This window comes from Bombus pyrosoma, linkage group LG1, assembly GCF_014825855.1.
Source record: "Bombus pyrosoma isolate SC7728 linkage group LG1, ASM1482585v1, whole genome shotgun sequence".
Classification (NCBI taxonomy): domain Eukaryota; kingdom Metazoa; phylum Arthropoda; class Insecta; order Hymenoptera; family Apidae; genus Bombus; species Bombus pyrosoma.
In genome coordinates, this window is record NC_057770.1 from 6915622 (window position 1) to 6935645 (window position 20024).

General features: G+C 38.0%; 1 protein-coding gene across 3 annotated transcripts in view; it reads right to left on the reverse strand.

Annotated features, from left to right (window-relative positions):
- Positions 1 to 20024, reverse strand: part of LOC122566928 — a 301987-nt gene that overhangs the window by 147963 nt on the left and 134000 nt on the right. The window contains exons 2-4 of one of the 3 annotated variants that reach the window (XM_043724901.1): positions 6106 to 6265; positions 5951 to 6031; positions 5413 to 5636 (exon numbers count right to left, since the gene is read on the reverse strand). In XM_043724901.1, the coding sequence (XP_043580836.1) occupies positions 5413 to 5604 (192 nt within the window). In that variant the 5' untranslated portion in view covers positions 5605 to 5636; positions 5951 to 6031; positions 6106 to 6265. Of the gene's footprint in view, positions 1 to 5412; positions 5637 to 5950; positions 6032 to 6105; positions 6266 to 18059; positions 18366 to 20024 lie in introns of those variants that run through there. The other 2 variants (XM_043724890.1, XM_043724910.1) reach the window with 2 other exon arrangements.

Below are 20024 nucleotides of genomic sequence, written 5' to 3' on the forward strand. Positions count from 1 at the left end.
GTTCCCCTTTTTTTCCTCGTAGTCTTGAGCGTTGAATGGTATTCTCAACGTAACAGTCGCCACGATTTTTCCAGACAAAAAATATTTAAACAAAAATTAGTCGATGCTTATCCTTGTTTGGCAATAAATTGTAAGAATGAAAATAGCTCTAAAAGATATTTTATTCGATAAGAAATCATGGTTACCGTTACTTTTTCGAACGACATCGTACGATTGTTATTTATCGAAACCTAAGAGTTGAGACGATATGGTAAACAGTCGCTTTTCCTCGATAACTTGTTTGAAAAGTTAACTGAAGTATAATAAAATTCTCCATTAACACGTACAATTGTAGAAAACTGTGAGTAAAGGTGGAGTTTAACAAAAGACTTTGTATCCAGATATTAAAACGCGTTGATAAACGTACCTGGTGAAACCTTAAAAATCTACAAGAAAATTTTCTGGGTAAATACAAATGCCATACAGAGTGCGATCGAATACAATGTACAAGTAGACATGAAGCGATTCCTTATGAAAAAATAAGGCGAAATTATGGAATAACATTTTTTCATACGACACTTATATTTCGAGAAAATCGAGTTTGAAAATTTACCAAATATACTTGAACCTGGTTAATCCCGGACTGGGCAAGGATAAATAACCGACAGGACGTTGTTCTACGTGTGAAAACAAATCGAAAGTGTAGAATAAAATTTTATCGGAAGACACTCTGTTTTTGAGAAAAATAAATTTGTAAATCTACGACACGCGTGTATATAGGCCAATTCTTAACTAAACACGTTCAAACTCTATTTTCATGAAAATGGAGCTTCAGGCGGAGATCATACTCCACACTTTTCCTGCTGCTTTCCTCCTGTTGATTGTTTGCTCGCGTCCAATTGATAATTAGCCACGATCGACTGTGCTTGAGAAATTTCAAACACAATTTTTATTCTATATTTTCTTCTTACATTTTCATAAGCAACCATAATCGCTCGTACATGTTATGGTGTAGTTGTATATGTCATATACAGGCTGCATGCTGTTTGTATATTTACTAGCAGCCTATACTTATCTCGTTTTTTGAAACGATCATCGTTTCCGTGATTCCTTCGATTGTAATACGATTTTCGTGCTATTTATAAATAAAGAGACATTTACGGTCCAGTTTTCGACGTATATCGTGTCGCTGCTATCTATGAAAGATGGAACACACGAAAAGTCGATATGTCGTGGCTTGAACATCGCGCAGGCGTTCTTAAGAGAAACATCCCTTCGTATTTTTGTCCCGATTTTGGTCGATAATTCATCGTGGAATTCTGTCGCAAGTGTCCCGTGTCGGAAAAGGATTTGTCCGGATACTTGCGATCGATCTGTATGACGAAGAGTAAAGTGATTCTTTTATTTAATTGAACACATCGATGTTCTTTACTCTCGCGTGTAAGATAAATGGGATAAATAACATATGCTTCGTGGATGATTAAAACTAAAACTTTTTTTTTATTCAATGATTAATGAATAATTCGAGAATAATTTTTGAAAATTATCTTCATATCGCGATTCTTAGATCTGGTAACATTTTTTGTAATCAATTATACAGTACAAGTAGAATGGTTAAACGGTAAGATAATTATAGTACTACTTTAAGAATAACAAGTTCCATAGTTATCGTTTAATTAAAAAATTAAGTAAAAAGATATTACGAATGGTAAAGGTAATGGTGGTAAAGGTAATGCGAATATAAACTTTCGGAATATTTATGTATATGGAATAATATTTTCGCTTGATTATATCTATAAAATAGAATGATAAAGTTTGTCTGTGAAACCCTAGGGACATTCTATGTATTATTATCAAAGTATATATTCAACGTGTATTTTGATTTTATCGAATTTAGGAATTCCATTATATTAAAAAAAAAAAAAAATGTGGAGATAGAAAGGGAAATAAAACAATACGAAAGTATACGGGATTTTTAAATACAATTACTTACGATATTAGGAAGTTTATAACTAATTGAATATTTTGTCAGATTTAATATTTTGATTCGAATACAAAGAAACACGTTACAAAATGGTACGATACAATGAAACTAAAGAAGTAAATAATATGATATTACAGGTGAATTGTGAAAGAATTCGAAGATTCGTGCACAGTTCGGAATATTTGATTCAAACGGAAAACTCTCCGACAATCGATTGCCTCATGAAAGAATAATTCCCCCATGTATTAAACCCACTGTCAGCCACAGGGGAAATTTCAGGACAATTTGGGGTAGTTCACCGTAGGGCTGGGAAATATTGAGGGGATAAGTGAAGATTTGAATAATGAGTATCATAAACAAACGTTAGTAAGAGATCTCGTGTATTTCATACTTTAATTAACCGAAGACATATCGAGTCAATTTATCTGTTTCAAACGGTATCATCGGCCTATTACGATCGTTTACAATGAGACAAAATAATCCCATGTTCTGAAAAGAATTTGTTCAGATTCCAATTCCTGACAAAATAGGCAAAGAAAAAGATTAAGACAATTAATCATTTCAAGTTTTCAAATTTTCGAGATTTCACGAAGTTTCGGGGATTCCAGTTTCACGAATCTAAAGTCTAAAGACCAAATTTCTAAGTCTAAGTTTCGAACGTTTTCAAAAACGAGGTTCATCTTTTTCGGAATTAGCCTATGTCGTGCTAAGCATGAGCAAACGTTCGAATATTCTTCGGTGATACTGAACATTGGGTATAAACGAGCACCGATCCAAATTCCATCGCATACTGCAGATCACCGGAGGTTGCTGGCCTCCTTTCGAAATAAAAGCGCGCCACGAAGATCCAATTGGCCACATTACCTGGGTAACTCGTTCTCATTTACGCGCCACATTTCGGGAGTTTTCCAGCGAAATCCTCTCGCGAGTCGCGGTCTCGATTCAATCGCCGAGAGAGACGAGTGGTGCACGAGAAATTAAGGCGAAAAACGAGGAAAGTTTACGGTGGACAAAGACCGACGCGCTTAAGAAAATAGAAGGAGAAAATGAGAGAAAAAGCCAGAGATAGCAATAAATAGTACGCCTAACGGGATACTAAGTAGATCATAAAAAAGATTAAAGTTAATCTGCCATTATGCAAAATTGTGTTGCTCTCTCGCTTCTCTACCGTTTCGTTATTATACGCGTTTCTATGCATACTTTTCATGTACGTACGTAAGTACATGCACTATACCGTTCAAATGTTTCGAGTTACCATCTTATGATCGTCGACAGCTTCCTTATCAGCTGTTAATTGAAACCAATTTTCCTTTTTTCCATGTACTATTATTAGTTGGTATTGAAAGGAATTATTGTTAGAATTTAGGTATAAAAATATCATGATTATTGTTACCGATTATTTGGTATATAATGTATATATCGCATCGTTAATCGTAATTTCATGTTCAATGGGAAAATATGCACGAGAAACAAATAAACGTAGGACACAAAACCTACTATTAAATATTTAGGTCGATTCAAAGGTACAACTAAAACAATTCTCAACATTACAGTTTTTAATCCACAGGAAATTGCGATATCGCGTGACCAACTCACAAAATGTCCTCCTTTGTGAGAGTTCAAACCCACGAGAGAGAGAGAGAGAGAGAGAAAAGAAAAGGAAAACAATGCTCACGGTTGTTGCGCTCATTTCTCATTTACCCGACGGAGCTTCTATTTTTCAAGCCGAAACTCATTATCGCCTTTCTCCGCTTGTATTTCACGCCACGTTTGATAAAACCATCAGATTGAAACAATAATGCATTTCTTGGGAAACTGAACACGATTCCGGGACGATTCATCGAGAACTGATTGCGCTAAGAACCGTGAAACAAACTTCCCTGGAAAGTGATTTTTAACCTGAAAAGAATCTACACCTTCGGTTAGGTTAAATATCTCATCGTGTTCTCGCCGCTCAATCTCTTTTCAGCTCCCATTAGTTCGGAAAGCTTTTGCAAATACGACCATACAGATAGCTAAGAGACCTATACTGCTTTCTGAAATAACAAGGATATCTAGTATTTCTGAAATATCGAGGATAACCGAGGTAGCTCAGATACATAGCTGTATCACTTGACATTTAGGTTACCTGAGATTCCTAAAATATTTAGAACGCGTGTAACATTTAAGACATTAGCGGTGGCTAAAATATCTAGGGCGCTTTATTTACATCAATTCTTAAAATCGATTCGAAGAACGACACCGCCGACAAATCTGTGAAAAGCGTTGTACGATTGTTCGTCGAATCACGAAGCTCGCCGTTATCCACGAATAATATCAAATCAAATTGCCTGTCGATCATGGAACGAAAATGTCGATCAAGAAAGGAGAATGCCGAACAAAGGAACAAGCAAACGAAGCATACTTTCCTTCCATCAAGGGACGAATCTTGATTAATGGTGCAAGTTTCCAGCGTCTCTACGGCTTAGGCGATGCTCGGAATTTATAATGGAATGGGAGTATATTAAAATAGCCCTCACATCTGAAACTTGGTCCCTACCGGTAGGATGCCATTATCCCTGACGGTAATCATGGAAAAATAACGTCGTTCCTTACTGCAATTACCGCTTTATCTTTTGATCGATGAAGGCAATTATGCTTGGAAACGTTAATCGGGGACAAAAAGTCACGTTTCATCCTCTGACTTCGCATTAGTCATTATTAGCGGCGACCATCGTACACTGATTAGAGGAAGTGCTATTTACGTGAATGAACCTTTTCATCGTTGCTTGCCAAGTCGGAAGTAATTGCTAGAAAGACGCGCGTGAACATCTTCTTTTGTTTTCTTCGTTTCGAATTCATTAACGTTCTCAATAATATTTCCCAATGAAGCATGCTATTTTATTAATTTAGAGATAATAGTTAAGTCGGGTAGAATTAGCAAAATAATTCGCTTGCTAGATTCTCTTCTTTTATCAATCCGAATTGCGTGTCAAATTTTCGAAAACGGCATCATCAATCTTTTTCCTCGTAACTTTCGCTTCTTCCATCTGTTCTCGTACGTACGACGATGGCAATAAATTCGATGATCGCGGTCGTTCATCAACCTGAATCTAACTCTTTCGAAACCAACTGCTGCTAAAATAGTTTACTACAGTTATTTATGAAACGAATTCGTATTTGTGGACGAGTATTTCCTAAACTGGTCCTCAATTATTATCCATTCCTCTGGAAAGCACAGACATTTCACAGGAAACGAACAACAAACAATAACTATTCGGCTGTACGTCCGAAAACTGTTCCCTGCGGATGCAAATTCACGACTAAGCGCCGATATTACATACATCCAGCTTTGGCATAGCAATTTGGATGCAGATCGGAATTACGTTTCGCCACGACGGATCGACTATGAAGTCCGAGTAACCAGTAGCTCATAGAATACCTCTTTGAAATGGAACGCTCGGACTTACCTTGTAACTGCTGACCGCATGTGCACCATCGTAGATGTAGAGGTGATCGTTGCAGTCCAATTGCAGTTGGTCGAAGCGTAGCATGAACCGCTGAAGGATACTATGCGTTTGGAAGGTGATGGTACAGTCCAGATCCTTCTCGAGCTGCGACATCAGGACAGCCCCGTCTATTTTCCTGTAGAGATCTCGCATATAATTCTTCTTGCACACGTCGCTTATTTGATCTGAAAGAAGAAAATGATTGTAAAATGAGATAACCGGCAGATTGAAACGTTGACACACCGTTGGTTTTATTAAGCGAGATCTTAACTTTGAGAAAAATGGCAGGCTTAATAAAAAATTAACTGTCTGGCATACGTAAGAGAGATATTTAAAAAAAGAGAGCAAGAGAAGCGCAAATAAAACAGGAAGAAAGGTTAGTTACACGAGTCGTTGACCTATGGTAGCTAATATTGTACCAGGCAGACATTAAAATCAATGTTAAAATTCAATCTTAATTTTAACCCTCTAAACGCCGTGTAATTTTGAAGTGACATACCGATATCGACATCCTCTCAATTTAATATCCTTTTTAGGTGCATTTGTACTCCGCTGTGACTTCAAGGTTAATAACCGTTTCCTGTATAATAACATTTCTGATAATTGTAAATTTTCACAAGAAGAATTCGCATTATATAGGGTTAATTAAATTACAGTCTTCTTAATTGTTCAAGCGGCCATCGTGGGGATTTTAGCTGGTAAAAATTCGGCGCCACCCTGCGTCGTCCTCCCAGAGGACGCGGGTAACTATGAAGGTTTCCCTCGCGAAAAGAAAAGAAAGGAAGTCTTCTTAATCGTTACATTGCATCGTATACTACAAATAAATAATTAAATTAATAATTAAAATAAACGTAATATTTCATAACTATATCGATATGTCGCTGGAAATAATTTTCGCGCTCAATTGGACTCAATTTTATACTCTACGTCGAACAGAATGAAAATTATTTCGGATTATATGAAACCTTTGAAGCATATTGGGAATTTAAAGTATAATGCAAAGAAACGTCATTACGTTTGCATGTGCGAATAAATTTTTTCGTCATATGTAAACGAGTTGCATCCGGAAAATTAGCTCGAATATTTCACTCGTCCCTTAAAACTTTTCCAGGGAACAGATTACAGTTAAAATCGACTGTAAAAGTTTTTGCCGTTTCGTTGCTCGTAAACGGGTTGCATCGATAAGAAACGATTTTATCGACTTTTAAATCCACTCAAGTGCACCAGACATCGGGGCCTGATGTCTGTCCTGGCTGTTGGCAAGCTAGGTCGAATTATCCAATCGATTGACGACCGATTGATTCGCGCATCGCTAGGATAATAGCTCGAATTCGATTTCGATGCATCTGCGATTAACTACGGTCTACCGGATTCGATGCGATAAAACGTACAAAAGGAAAAGAAAAGAATTTCTAACAGTGCTTACGTGCATGAACATTATATGATGTCGAAAAGTATGTAGAAAAAGTATGTAAGTACAACGAGTATCGAGTCAAGTGGCTTAAAGTGTTCTACCAGTCGACAGACGAGGTCGGTATCCAAAATCGATTTCAGTCTTGTCGAATTATGGCACTAAGTAGCGCTATTTTAACAAATAGGTACGTACGACTGTGTTTTTACTTGTGATACATTTTTTTTTATTTGAAAATGACTTTTCGAGGGCTGAAAGTTATCTGCCTGTACTTAAATGATCAATTTTTGAGAAATCAGTATTGTGAAATTATTGATATTAGCTTTAGTCTGAATGTATAGAGCAGAGGAACTTGCTCTGTGTAAATTGAAAATTTGTTATTACCATTACGATAGTTTTTGAAATATGTCTATTCTAATGTGCACGTTCTTTAAATGATTCAATCGCCTATGTTGAGATTTGATACTTAAGAATCGTAAAAGCATTTTGAACAATTTATCAATTATGTTAAGATATAAATTCTAAAAGATTAGATGAAGAGACTGTAATAATAATTGTTGTGCAGCGATCATGCAAGCATTGCAAAATTCAGTACAAAACTAAAAGAAAAATAAATAATTGTAGAAAAGACTTGAACCATAAATAGAATAACTACTGGAGTAGTTTTCAAATGATTCAATTTCTACAGTTTATCGAAACAACCGATACTTCTATATAACTACGCTCGTTCTGGATCCATTTAAAAGGCTGGTTTCCATTACTGTCTATACACACATATAAAAGATATACATATGTATAAGAAAAGTCTCATAGTATGTGGAGCAAATTTGGCATATTTTTTATCATCCTAGAGAGAATAATGTGAGGCTGCCCACTTCTCAAACACCCATAAACTCAATCACCCACTTGCCACCTCCTCTTAATTTGAGAAATTTTTACCTGGCAGTTCAATAATTTTTAACAATTTTAACGGCGAACACGCGAAGGATCAATTTCTTCTCGCAACGGCGTGAACGTTTCTTGGATGATTTTCAAATTTATTGTTGAAATATTAATTAAAAGAGAGAAAAGGAACTCGAGCAGCGCTCGGCACGCGCAGCTATTTCCAATAAATCCAAAACACAAGATTAAGCTACAAAACGAAGTTACACACCGTACAAAGCAACTTAAATTCCTTCTGCTCCGAAACTATTTCCAATTCCTACCCGCCCACAACCATTCGCCTTAAGTTCCAACACTCGGAAGAATCTTCCTCGGCCTATCGTGCCATTTTCCACCCCAACTTCGTTACAGCCAGATCCAACTTACGGAACAAATGAATCGTAACGCGCACAGGGGAGCGAATTAATTCGCGAATTCGATAAAACTCGCTCGCGCGGCAATTTCACGGCTGAAAGTCGGTGTCGCAGAGCGTTCGTTTCGCCTGGACGGGCGTAAAAATAAGAAAAAAAAAAGAAGAATGGCGACCAGCGTTCGGCTTTGGGGATGGGCCACGAAGAAACTCGATTGAAAAGTTTTCGCTCGTGTCGCTCGGGGCTATCGGGGCCAAAGGCGCGAGATAGTTTTCCGCATGGCGTGGTTGCAGCTGCGAGATTGTGCTCGAATGTGGGCCGAGAACATTCTCCGGGGGAACTCCGTGCAAGATTGGCGATAAAAGGGTGCGTCGCTCCGCTCAAGAAGGAAACGAGCCTGACTTCTGCTGCAGATCGCTGGATTTCGCGACAATTTCGAAGGTTTCGCAAATGAGATGAATCGAGGAAGAACGGTGGAATTAGAGCAACAGATGGTTAACCGTCTCTACGCGATTATTCGCAATGGGACGCTTCGTTTTGCGACGAGGTGAATTCGTTCCGAATTCGTGAACGCGAAGATTCGCTAGAGAGATCGAGAGGAAAATATACAACGCGCGCCAATAATCGTGATATCAATATCCATTGCAGAATAAGCTAGAGCAAAATACTTTACGAAGGATTTTATAAAATCAACACGTCACGTATTCGTATAGCAGCTCAGTTCCTCGGAGCTAATAAAATATGTTTAAAATTACGTTGCTTGTTTCTCTTGCTAAACGAATGTAAAAATGTTATTACGTGGCAAAATATTTTAATAACGAATCTGTACGCTACACGTAACATTAAACGTTATAATACATTGGTTTTGCATTTTTAGCTTGTTTATGCGGGAGGAAACCGAACTGCGTGAATTGTTCGAAAGTCTGATAATGTTTCTTTAATTATGTTTACCTGTAACACTTTTACGACATGCTTGGAGAAACATGCGTTAGGCGATGAAAGGTGAGAAAATTTATTACTCGCTTTTATTCGAAGATACCGCAAATATATCTTTCGTGAATTATTTGATGAATGTAAAAGGACAAACGTGTCTCTAAATCTGCGTTGCCCGAACCAGTTATGCAAATAGTTGTTCCTATTGTGCAAACATCTTTACGCAATTCTTTGACGTCGATATTCCCAATATCTTGATAACCTCTGGTATAAATAAACCTATCGCTTTTCAGAAAATATCGATTCTACGGCGATTCTATCACCCGTTCATTCGAATTTACTTCTGCCATGAATGCAATCGTATGAGAAAATGCTTCGTATTATTCATTCGTGTTACACGGTTTATCCATTTCCAGAATGCAACTCTACATTTCATTCATATTTTAAGCAAGCTTAGCACGATTTGACATACGCACATGAGAGAGCGTTCGGCTGATTATCCTCTATCTTGAAATGATTATAATATGTCCTAGTATTTATTATTCATCGATTCACGATGATGACGAATTAAAAATTGACTATATTACATCATAACGATATTAGACTCTGTTAACGATGCATACGATACATACGAGCAGATCGGTAATTTTAGAATTCAATCGCACTATATTTTCAATTATATCGTGTTACGAAACGTTCGCAAAAACGGGACATCGAAAAATTATTTCTTAATATTTGCTATAAAATACACGTTCAAAATTTCCTAGATAAAAATCAATATTTCCTAAATAAAACGAGGTATCGGAAAATTGCCTGCTGGAATTTAATAGTTAAGGAAGGTATATTGGAAAATTGTTTGTCGTAATTTGTGTAGTTACGAAGGCTATGCTCTTTCTGATAAATTGAATATTTTTGATACAGTTAGGTATTTTATAAACCACAATTTTAACTCCATTATTACGTAGATTGTATAAAGATGTAACAATATGGCATTATAATAACTTTGAAATAATCTTAACTACCCAATTCGTTTTACAGTTTCTTCGCATTATACGTATATTGTCTTTGGTCCAAAAAGTTCGAGCGAAAAAGTAGAAGTATTCGGTATATGTTCGATACTGTTCAACATTTGATAAGTAACAACGTTAATTATCAATCATTACGTCAGAATATATTATTAATTCTACATTTTATAACGCTTCATATACAAATTAAATTTATCTCGTTCAAAAATTTCCCACAAACAACGTTATTATAATTAATTAATTTCACATTTAAGAGATATAGTTATTATCTCAAACGTTTTATCTCGAATTGAAGTTGACCGGCAGAGTTACAAAGTTCTAATATAAAAGAAAACGAGTGGAAAAGGAAAATATTTAGATGGAGAAAAGAATTCTCTCTCGTTCTATAGAGAAACTCTGATCGTGTCCTAGAAAACGTTCGTCGCTCCAAAAATTATCTTTTATCCTCCGTTGCTGGTACAATTCCAACGAGAACACTAAGCAGTATCATTTTAAAATTATCCTCGTGAATGCGTTACTGGACCGTATTAATCCTATCCGCGGAATAATCACGTCGAAATTATTTGTTCATTTTTGAACGAAATACTTGATACGTAATAAAATTATTTATGCTATAAAATTACGATTTTCAGCAACAGAGTATCGTCGGTATGAGATACGTTTAAGAGAAAAGTTATATGCAATAATTCTAAATCCTCCAAAGTCATTAATGTAATAGGTAAATTATATTAATAGTATTTTACTCAACACGGTATTCACTAGCATACAGTTCATCCTCTTTTAATTTTAATACATAAGTATCGTAAAAGCATTCCGAACAATTTATCAATTAATAAATTAATCGTCTGCCTATATTAAATAACTTTAATCAACAACATATTATTATTACCTATACGTATGTATTATACGTATTCCACTAGATTCTAATTATTCGTACAAAGCTCAATCGATTCTGAATGCTATTCAAACACGTATATATTAATTGAATGTGCAGAATTAATTTGTTAAAGGCGGAAGTATGAAACGAAGGAGAGTATCGATATACGTGACACTAAATTACGGACTTGGTTCATTGCACTTCCTTTTTTCATTTAATTTTCAACTATTACATATTCAAAGATTTCGTTGAATATATTATTATAATAGACATTCCAGCGAATTGCACGGGTTCGATGTAAATCACGCGTCGCGTATTCTACATGGAAGAAAAAGCGATTGAACTTGCAAGAGCTTCAGGCAAAATCAACGATCGCTGCCACAAATCGTGAAACCAACATTGACTTTCGAATTTCACGGTTCGGCGATTCCTATAGAGCGACTTTGCGTATCGCACGACGAAGCTCTCGCAACGCGATTAAACGACTTCGACGAGATTAATCACGGTTATTAATCGCGCAGCTTTCATACGTTCAATTCAAACAGCCGATGGACACGCGTGGCCAGCCATAATTCACGTGTAGTGAAGCATGGGCGTCGCATAATCGACGCAGAAGTACCGTGGCGGGTATTAACGACGCGGCTTCGACGCGTAAATTCGCACGGCCGCTCCCGAAACGTCGGCCCGACCTCCACGCTCATAAATCTCTTTGGCCAAGGGAAAAAGCTTCCCCGACGAAAGTCGCCTTCCGGCCCGTGGCAACGGGGAATCTACGAAACATTTCCCGGAGGAGAATCTCGCGTTCCTTCGGCCCTCCGACGCGGCAAACCACCCTCGCTGCGAGACTATCAAATTTCCAGGAGGCAAATAAAGATGACGAAAGTTCCGGTGTAATAAAACCGAACGAGAACCGGGAGGGAGACATGTAAAGGCTCTGGCAATCGGAAGGACAACGGAAAGAGAGAAAAAAAGAGAAACGGTGGATAAAGACAGAGACAGAAGGAAGAAAAAAAATTAAATCGCTCGTACACCGGTATGAAGAAACGGCCTCCCAAAAGGGAACTTTGAGACCTAACTACAAAGAACTTCAGGTTCCACGAAAAGTCGCGTGCAAAACAAACCAGGTGAGGGACGTGGAGGAACAGCAAGGGAATGGGAAATAGAGAGAACGAGGGAAAAAAAGGGGGCAAAAACGGGACGCGTAGGAGGAGAAAGAGAGAAGGAGAAGAACCGAGAATGAGAGACGAAGAAGGGGAAAGAAAGGCAGATAGAGAGAGCACCCTTTGGCCATGGTCGTGCGCGTTGGCCCTTCGACCCTTCAGCAACCACCAATCCCCACCCCTTTTACTCCAACTCTTCCCGCTCTCTCACCGGTGTTTCTCTTCTCTGTCGCACCCTTGCCGTGGCACCCTCGAGCGCGACCCACCCTCGCATGCTCACCACCACCCTTCCCTTCTCTCTACTCGCTCCCTCTTGGGACGATGTAAGTCCGCTACTCCGTCGATCAATATTACTCTCTCTTCGAGCGCGGCACGGCTCGTCTGAGCGGCAACCGAGCGCTATCATATTAAGCCGCGAGGAGCACTTTGGCTGCGAGCGAAGACCGGTCTCGACCGATCGTTGCTCGCGCCAACAAATTTTTCTGTCTGGCACCGAGTTTCGCGATAGAGTCTGCCTTTTATCTGATCCTGAAGACGTTGGCCACGCGACTACGACCAGAAACAATGTTATCGCTGCGAGAAAGGGGACCGAGATGATTCCTCGAGACTCGTGATCGACGCTCCGCGCTATGTACTAAGATATCGACTCGAGAGCAACTCACAACCTGATTCAACGACGAACCTCAACGGGGATCGCTCGAAGGAGACTCTCGATATTGTTCGAGTTTCTTTTCGCTGCGCGTTTTACGGCGTGCGATGGTACTCACTTTGAAGTGTAATACACAGTTCGAAAGGAGTTGCTTGGGGATATATAGTACGACGTTAGCGGAGAATTTGGGTTTATCGGAGGAGCGTGAAAAAGAAAGAAAATCTTTCTTAAGTTTGTTTCAGTTTCCTTTTCGATGGAAGGAATATGATAAAGATTCTATGGAAATATATTATGCAAGAACTAAAAGCTCCAATGAACAGGAATCGACGTTTAGTCGTGTAAAAGCAGAGAACTTCCATTGTATCTTTTATAAATAACTTTTAACCTACATATGTATTTCATAATAATCCTAGAGTATGAACGTATAGTATTCAGAATGTAGGACAAACTGTTTTCTCGAGATGTTTCCGATATCGCTTTATAGCCGGTTGAATATTTTATAAAATAATACAGCACTGACAAAATTATTTATAAAATACTCGAACACGGAGATCGTTCGAGAAGTGAGAGAAAATCTGACCCAGTATTTGCTCATGTTCAAAAATCATTTTCAGGTAAACGTCACTGCGTTGAAGGATTAAACTTCCGTATTGATTATCAGATACCTAAGCACTTCACGCTTTTACACTGTATGCTCAGTTTACAGCAATCAATTATACACTGACAGGAAGTTCAAACGAACGTTTAGAATCTCGACGATGCACAGTGCGGCATCTGAACGAGGATTCAGGTCATACATACAAAAATGCATATAATACGCAGTTTTTCTGAAACTTGATATCAGGGGATCCGACGTGAGCAAAGGTCTGCTTGTCGGATCTTTGTTGGTATTTTCTCTACTGCCTGGCTCGGCTGAGATATCTTGAATATTTATTTCTTTGTCTAACCACACACGTTGGTGACGTTTAAGCAAACAGTGTCGATGCCGGGAAAAATCTTTCCATCCCTTCGTACGTGTCATGCAAAAATCATTTATTCTCCTTTCCACTTTGTGCTGACATTTAATAAAGAATAGAGTTTTGCGTAACTTTAAAAATGTTCCCGGAACAAATGTGATCAGAAATTCAGTCTTCAACCAAGTCGCGATTACGAATAGATTTCGCTGAAAAAAAATATAGAACATCAGCAGTTTGGACCTTTAGCTCTTTGACACAGGACAATCAAAATTACAGAATGTTTCAAATCGATTTAAAAGAGACTTTTAAATCGAAAATCAATTACACGTAACGAATTAAAATTATACATATCTTTGCTCAAATTCTCAAAAAAAAAAAATCTAATGTATAACGAAACACTGTTTGACAAGAATTAACAAACGAGACTGTATGACGAATAAATGAACTAATATTCGATTGATCAGGTTCCGACGTACAAACGATTTCTACTAATCCTCTAACAATCTTGCAGGGAATTATTGGGAAACTATTCACGTTTATATTACTTACACACTTCTGATGATCTGATGATCGAGCAACGATTATTTCGACTTTTGTCCACCGCGTGGCGTACTCGATGCGATGAGTCGTAAGCTCGCAAAAATCCGTCGTCCCGGATCTTTCGCCTCTGAATAGAACGCCCGCGAATACGTCGTGACATTAGAAAGAGAGCGGATAACGGGTGGCGAAAAACGTCGACGAGATATCGCGCGACAGAACTCGCTCATCTGCACCGAGCCCAGGCATCGTCGCGAGTCGATCCGCTCGTCTGCGCCTTCTCAAATAATTCGGTTTGCGGGTAAAACGCGCGGGAAATTGCGGCGCGACAAAGCCGGGTCACTGCATCGAGCCTAATCATTCATGCAAATGTGGCTGCAAATATCTCGTTGAGGTCCCGTGTTCGTTGTAGATACCGGCGTAAATCTTGCTGAATAGATCGCGCCAGGATTGGTTTACCTCTCTCTCTGGCTGTCTCTCCTCTCTCTCTCTTTCTCTCTCTACGTATGACCAAAACGCTTTGTCGACGATGAAATACCGTAATCTCGGGCGCAATGCGCGAGGAAAATTTGCCCGAACAACGGATCGTCAACCGTTAATCTATTCTCGGACGACTGTTGCCGCGGTTAAAGCGGCTTCGCGGAATTACACGACAACACGCGGGTGCCACGCGGCAGATACCATGGATTTAATCACGTTGGATGGAAAGAAGATCGCTTGGACCGGCTTTGTTTTCAGATAAGTATAATAGCAAGAAGCTTTTCCTTCGCTAAATCCAGCGAAATCTATCCTGCTGAGGAAACGTGGTTTCGTGTCTGACCACAAGGCAATCGCATTCAGCAATGCTTGTTGGTGATTTAAAGTGGTGTTTTAAATTACGGAAATAACGTTTCCGGATATATTTCGTCGTCTGGTAGAAGTGAGTTATTTAGAAGCGATTAAAGTATTGGAAGAAGGCTAAGTATCGAAAAATGTAACATTGTGTAAGAATATTTAAAATAATTGGATATATTACAGAGTGCTTATTTGATATACATGTATTATACATATGTATAACAATAAGTTCTTCGAAGTTATTAAAATCGTATGAAATATTTCGTCTGCGTTCTTGCACTATCATATGGTACAGTGAAAGAAACGGCACGTAAAAAGATCAGAATTTTAAATATAACAAGAAGACTTCAAATGAGAAGTCCTATGTGTACAAGTTTATTTATAAAAGTAATGGAATAAGGTAATAAGATAGTATACAGGGTGATTTAATAAGAGTAAAATTCTTCGAATGAAAGATTCTAGCGTGAAAAGACTCAAAGATCATACCGACCTTTTTGTTGGTGCAGTAGTTTACGAGATACGAAAAATCATCTCGTTATTTCCTTGGCCACTTTTCTAAGTCTATTCTTTTTTCACGATATATCAGCTGATAGGTTAACTATTAAGTGCTATATCACGATAAAAAAAGAATGAAAAAGATACTTGATAGCAAAGTGTCGGAAAATCGATTACACAATCAACATATTCTTTCAGATGTTACTCAAATAATGTTTGATGTTACTCAAGTACAATTAATCAAAAGAATATTAAAACACCGATTACGAATGCCATTTTAATAAAAATGTCCTAAAAGAATTATTCGCAACGGCAATGCTTCGAAAGTATTAGGTTGTCCGGAAAGTGTCTTTCTTTCGCAAACGTATTTTTTACAACAAACGTGAAACCAAGTCTGTGAAACGTCGCGGTGTTTATCTCAACAGAACAAAATGGACCGTACGTAATTCGACAAAATAATATAAAACAAAAAGCGTCGTGCGTCTATTATTTCCTCATAAAACGAAAGAAACTTTTCGGCCAACCTAATACTATAGCTTATTTTACACACAAATATATATAAATAGAATGATATAATATATAGATGTATAATAAAGAGATGCGAATAGTATAGCAATAAAGATAAAAGATCTGCATCGAACAGCTAACATAAGTTTATATGTATAGTCGTAGAATTTCTGAAATAATCTTACGAGGAAGTTTCTGTACTAGAATAGACAGGCATAAATTCTGATGTTTTGTTCTAAACACGCTGGATCCAGGACAACAAGCGCAGAGAAGCGAAAGCTGCGTTACGTAAAGAGCGCGATCTGTTTCAGACTTGCCGGACAACTTTTAGAACGTAAACTTGTATCTGCTCGAAACGAAAACTTCCCTCCTTTCTAAGTTAATAGAAGTTCGTTCAACAGCGGTGCGAGAACCTTGTAATTTCTTGTGTATATTTGCATACATCAGTTTTATTGTTGACGTAAAAAATAACGTGATCTTGCGTTGGTTGTATCGTATCGAATTCAAAATTTTGCGAGATAATCAAGAGAAATATGTATTTGGAAAGAAAACATTTTCTTTTGTAAGTTGTATAATGAGAAACTTACAGATTATAATGACAAAACTATACTAAAAAATATGTCTCGCTTCGTATTTGGACGAATAATTTGAAACGTATATTTTCTAATTTCAAATATAGACAAAATTTTGCGGAGATCCATCCTTGTACGCAATTGTAACTCTTCACTTCTTTTTACTGCAATTCCTTACTTTCTTCCGCAAAAATTTCACAGTGGGTATTGTTACATGACTTTAATTAGAAATGCACGAAACCTTTTATTTTAATTACGATTATATCAAATGTTTCTTATCTTTCACGGTACTGCGTTTACCCCCTTTTGGTACGGTTACTTGATATTTGCGATAATATGAGAATTTATCATATTTTACTGTTTTGGAATTATCGATAAATAAACGGAAATATCAATCAATGATACAAGTAGTACGTATTGCAAGCGATACGTTTCACACAATACTTTTCACTCGACAGATATTGAATAGATACGTTGCAATAACACGACTGTATCATTTACGCGTCGCATTTGGTAAAATAAATGCTTAGTAAACAGTGGATGTTTATTATTCGGATTTCTACTATTCAGCTAATCCTAACAAAAACTGCGTATTGTAGTTCGCAGGCAAAATTTTGTTGATAAACAGATCATACGCAGAAACAAAGGAAACTCAGTAACACCGAAAAAGTACACGTTAGAAATAAAAAAGAAAAATTCATTTTCATAACTTGGATGTTTCAAAATATCGATAATTCGAAATTAACAACGTAATATATTATTCAGCAGATAATCGATAACTAAATGACATATTATCTGCGGCAAATGAAATTTTCGTCAGGTACGAAAATTATTAACCTTTGTGCTATATAGTTCATTGCAACCAGCCATGCGCAATTACCGTAGATACAAATCAAAAAGCACCGATTTTATTCGTTTACAGATATTTCCCTTAACACTACACCCATATCATCATCTGACTAAAAATTGTTATTATCCAAAGACATCCAGATCCAGATAGAAATATGTACGAATCGCAATATGTGAGAATATTAAAGAATTCTAAGTGTATTATCGTATACCTATCCAACGATATATTCAAGGTCGTTCACCCTCGTTACTCTTTTCCTATTTTAGCTGCTGAAAAACTCCCCGCTTGCCCAACAAACCACACCTCAGTCACTAATCCCTCGTACAACCCTTACGACAACCTATACACCTTCGCAACCCTGACAACCCCTGTCCTCGTCCCTCTTGCAACCACTTGTCGACCAAACGTCCAACGAGAAACGCTCTCCCTTCGTTGCCCCTTTGTGTAACCATAGAGTACCGGCAAACATAAAATCGTCTCATAAAACAACGATATTAAAAAGTTACTCACAGTTGTCGTTCTTCGCCTGGACCAGGCCCTGGCACAATGTCAGTGCCAGAAGCAGGAAGGCGCACGAGCCTCCCGTCAACCACATTCTTCTTCTTATTTTTCGTCACGCGCAGCAGATACATACGAGCGAAGGAATCGAAGCCATGAATCCGAAACGCGACCAAAGTCGCGCGGCAACGACGCACGATCACAAACGACCCGAGAAACTCGAGGGGCAACAAGCGCGAAGGTTAAACACCGTACGAGAATGAGATACGAATACGCGGACGTAACCTTTCGATGTGAAACGAACACGACGAACCGCACCCCGCGCTGTATTACGCGCGACTGATCGCCACCGGTCGGCGCGATTTTACGCGCGAACCGACTCCGCGGTCGGACGACGCGCATGCGCGCTGCCGTCACTAGAAGGGTGTGGATAGACGGGGGTTGAAAGGATCACGACGTACTACGCCGACACCCACGCTCATTGTAGAGGCAAGTTAATGAGGGAAAAGATACAGGCTGGTTTTACGAGAGTATCGCAATACAGGGTGTGTCCGTGAGGCAGCTCGCGCCACGCACAGTATGTGCAAGGGGGATACGCGTTTCCGTGTGCATAACCGGGTCTGGCCGCTTCGCCCGTTAAATGGAATCGTCGTGCTGTTCCTCATGATTGTCTTGGCCTTTTATGGCCGCCGGAAGGGCTCGATACGCGGACGGCCTAGCACGCCCTTTTATCACGCTCTTTTCCTATGCAAACGTCGATGCTTTTTCGTGGATGAAAGGGCGGAATTTTCGGCGCGTGTGCTTTTGTCTTTGTTGAAAGTTTCCAGTACAGTGGCTACAAGAGGCATTCGTATACTGTTGCATTTATTTATCGTATTTACAGTTAAGGTAAAGATGTTTCTTTATGTAAAACAATACCCTTATTGTGCAACAATAGTTTAGTAACAACATTCTGAGGAATAAGGGATGTATAACATATTTTTTCGAGCGTCCGGATTAATTTTCAGGAAAAAAAGAATGTAATATTAATAAATATGTGACAAATGGTAAAGATAAGTACGTATGGTTACCGCCTCATGAGATAAAATGTACACGGATGTTTTAAAAAATAATCTGCGTCAAAGTGCAGAAGAAAATGGGTTTGAAAGACAACTCCGACTTGACGCAAGATAGTAGATTCAAAGTATAATGATAGTAATACGCGAGGATGGCTCTTGCATAATACTTAAAAACAACTTCGCAATCTCATTAACTTTATCGAAAATATACGAGACCATTTGAAACGAAAAATACGGAATTAACATGTTTTGTCGAGAAATAATTTAAAGAGGACTCTTTTAGAAAAATGGGCAAATATTTCAAGCAGAATACTCATCGATTTGATAAATTCAATGCCACTACGGCTTCGAGCCATAATAAAATCAGAAGGAAACCCCATTAAGCATTAAAATAATTAAATCTAACGATTTCCTCTCCTCGATATAAGGTAAAAATCTTATTATTTGTTCTTAGCAAACTGTAACTGCGTGAATATTTATTACGCATATATTTTTGCCATTTTTTAAACATTTGTTAATATCTTCACAAAGGGCATACATATTGCATCCTCTTTTTAATAAAAATTATTCCACACACTTGTAAGAATATGTACATATTTTTTATTTTATTAAAATTTTGTTAAAAAACAATATTAGTCTATTAGTCCTTCTCCATTCTCATTCAGTGTTTTTTCCATGTCTTTTGGTCCTCCTGTTATTTCACATTCTTCTATTACATGTCTCAGGTCCCCTTCTTCCCTTCCACATAATCTGCACCTTTTTTCTCCCTCCTCTTTCCAGTGTTCCTTCGCTTTGGTTTCGTTTTCACACCTGAATCTGGCTATAATTTTCCTGTCCTTCCACTTCATCCTCCCTTCCAAGTACTTTGGCATCTTTGGTTATGTTTCTGTAGTATCTGCTATATTTGGATTCCCTTATC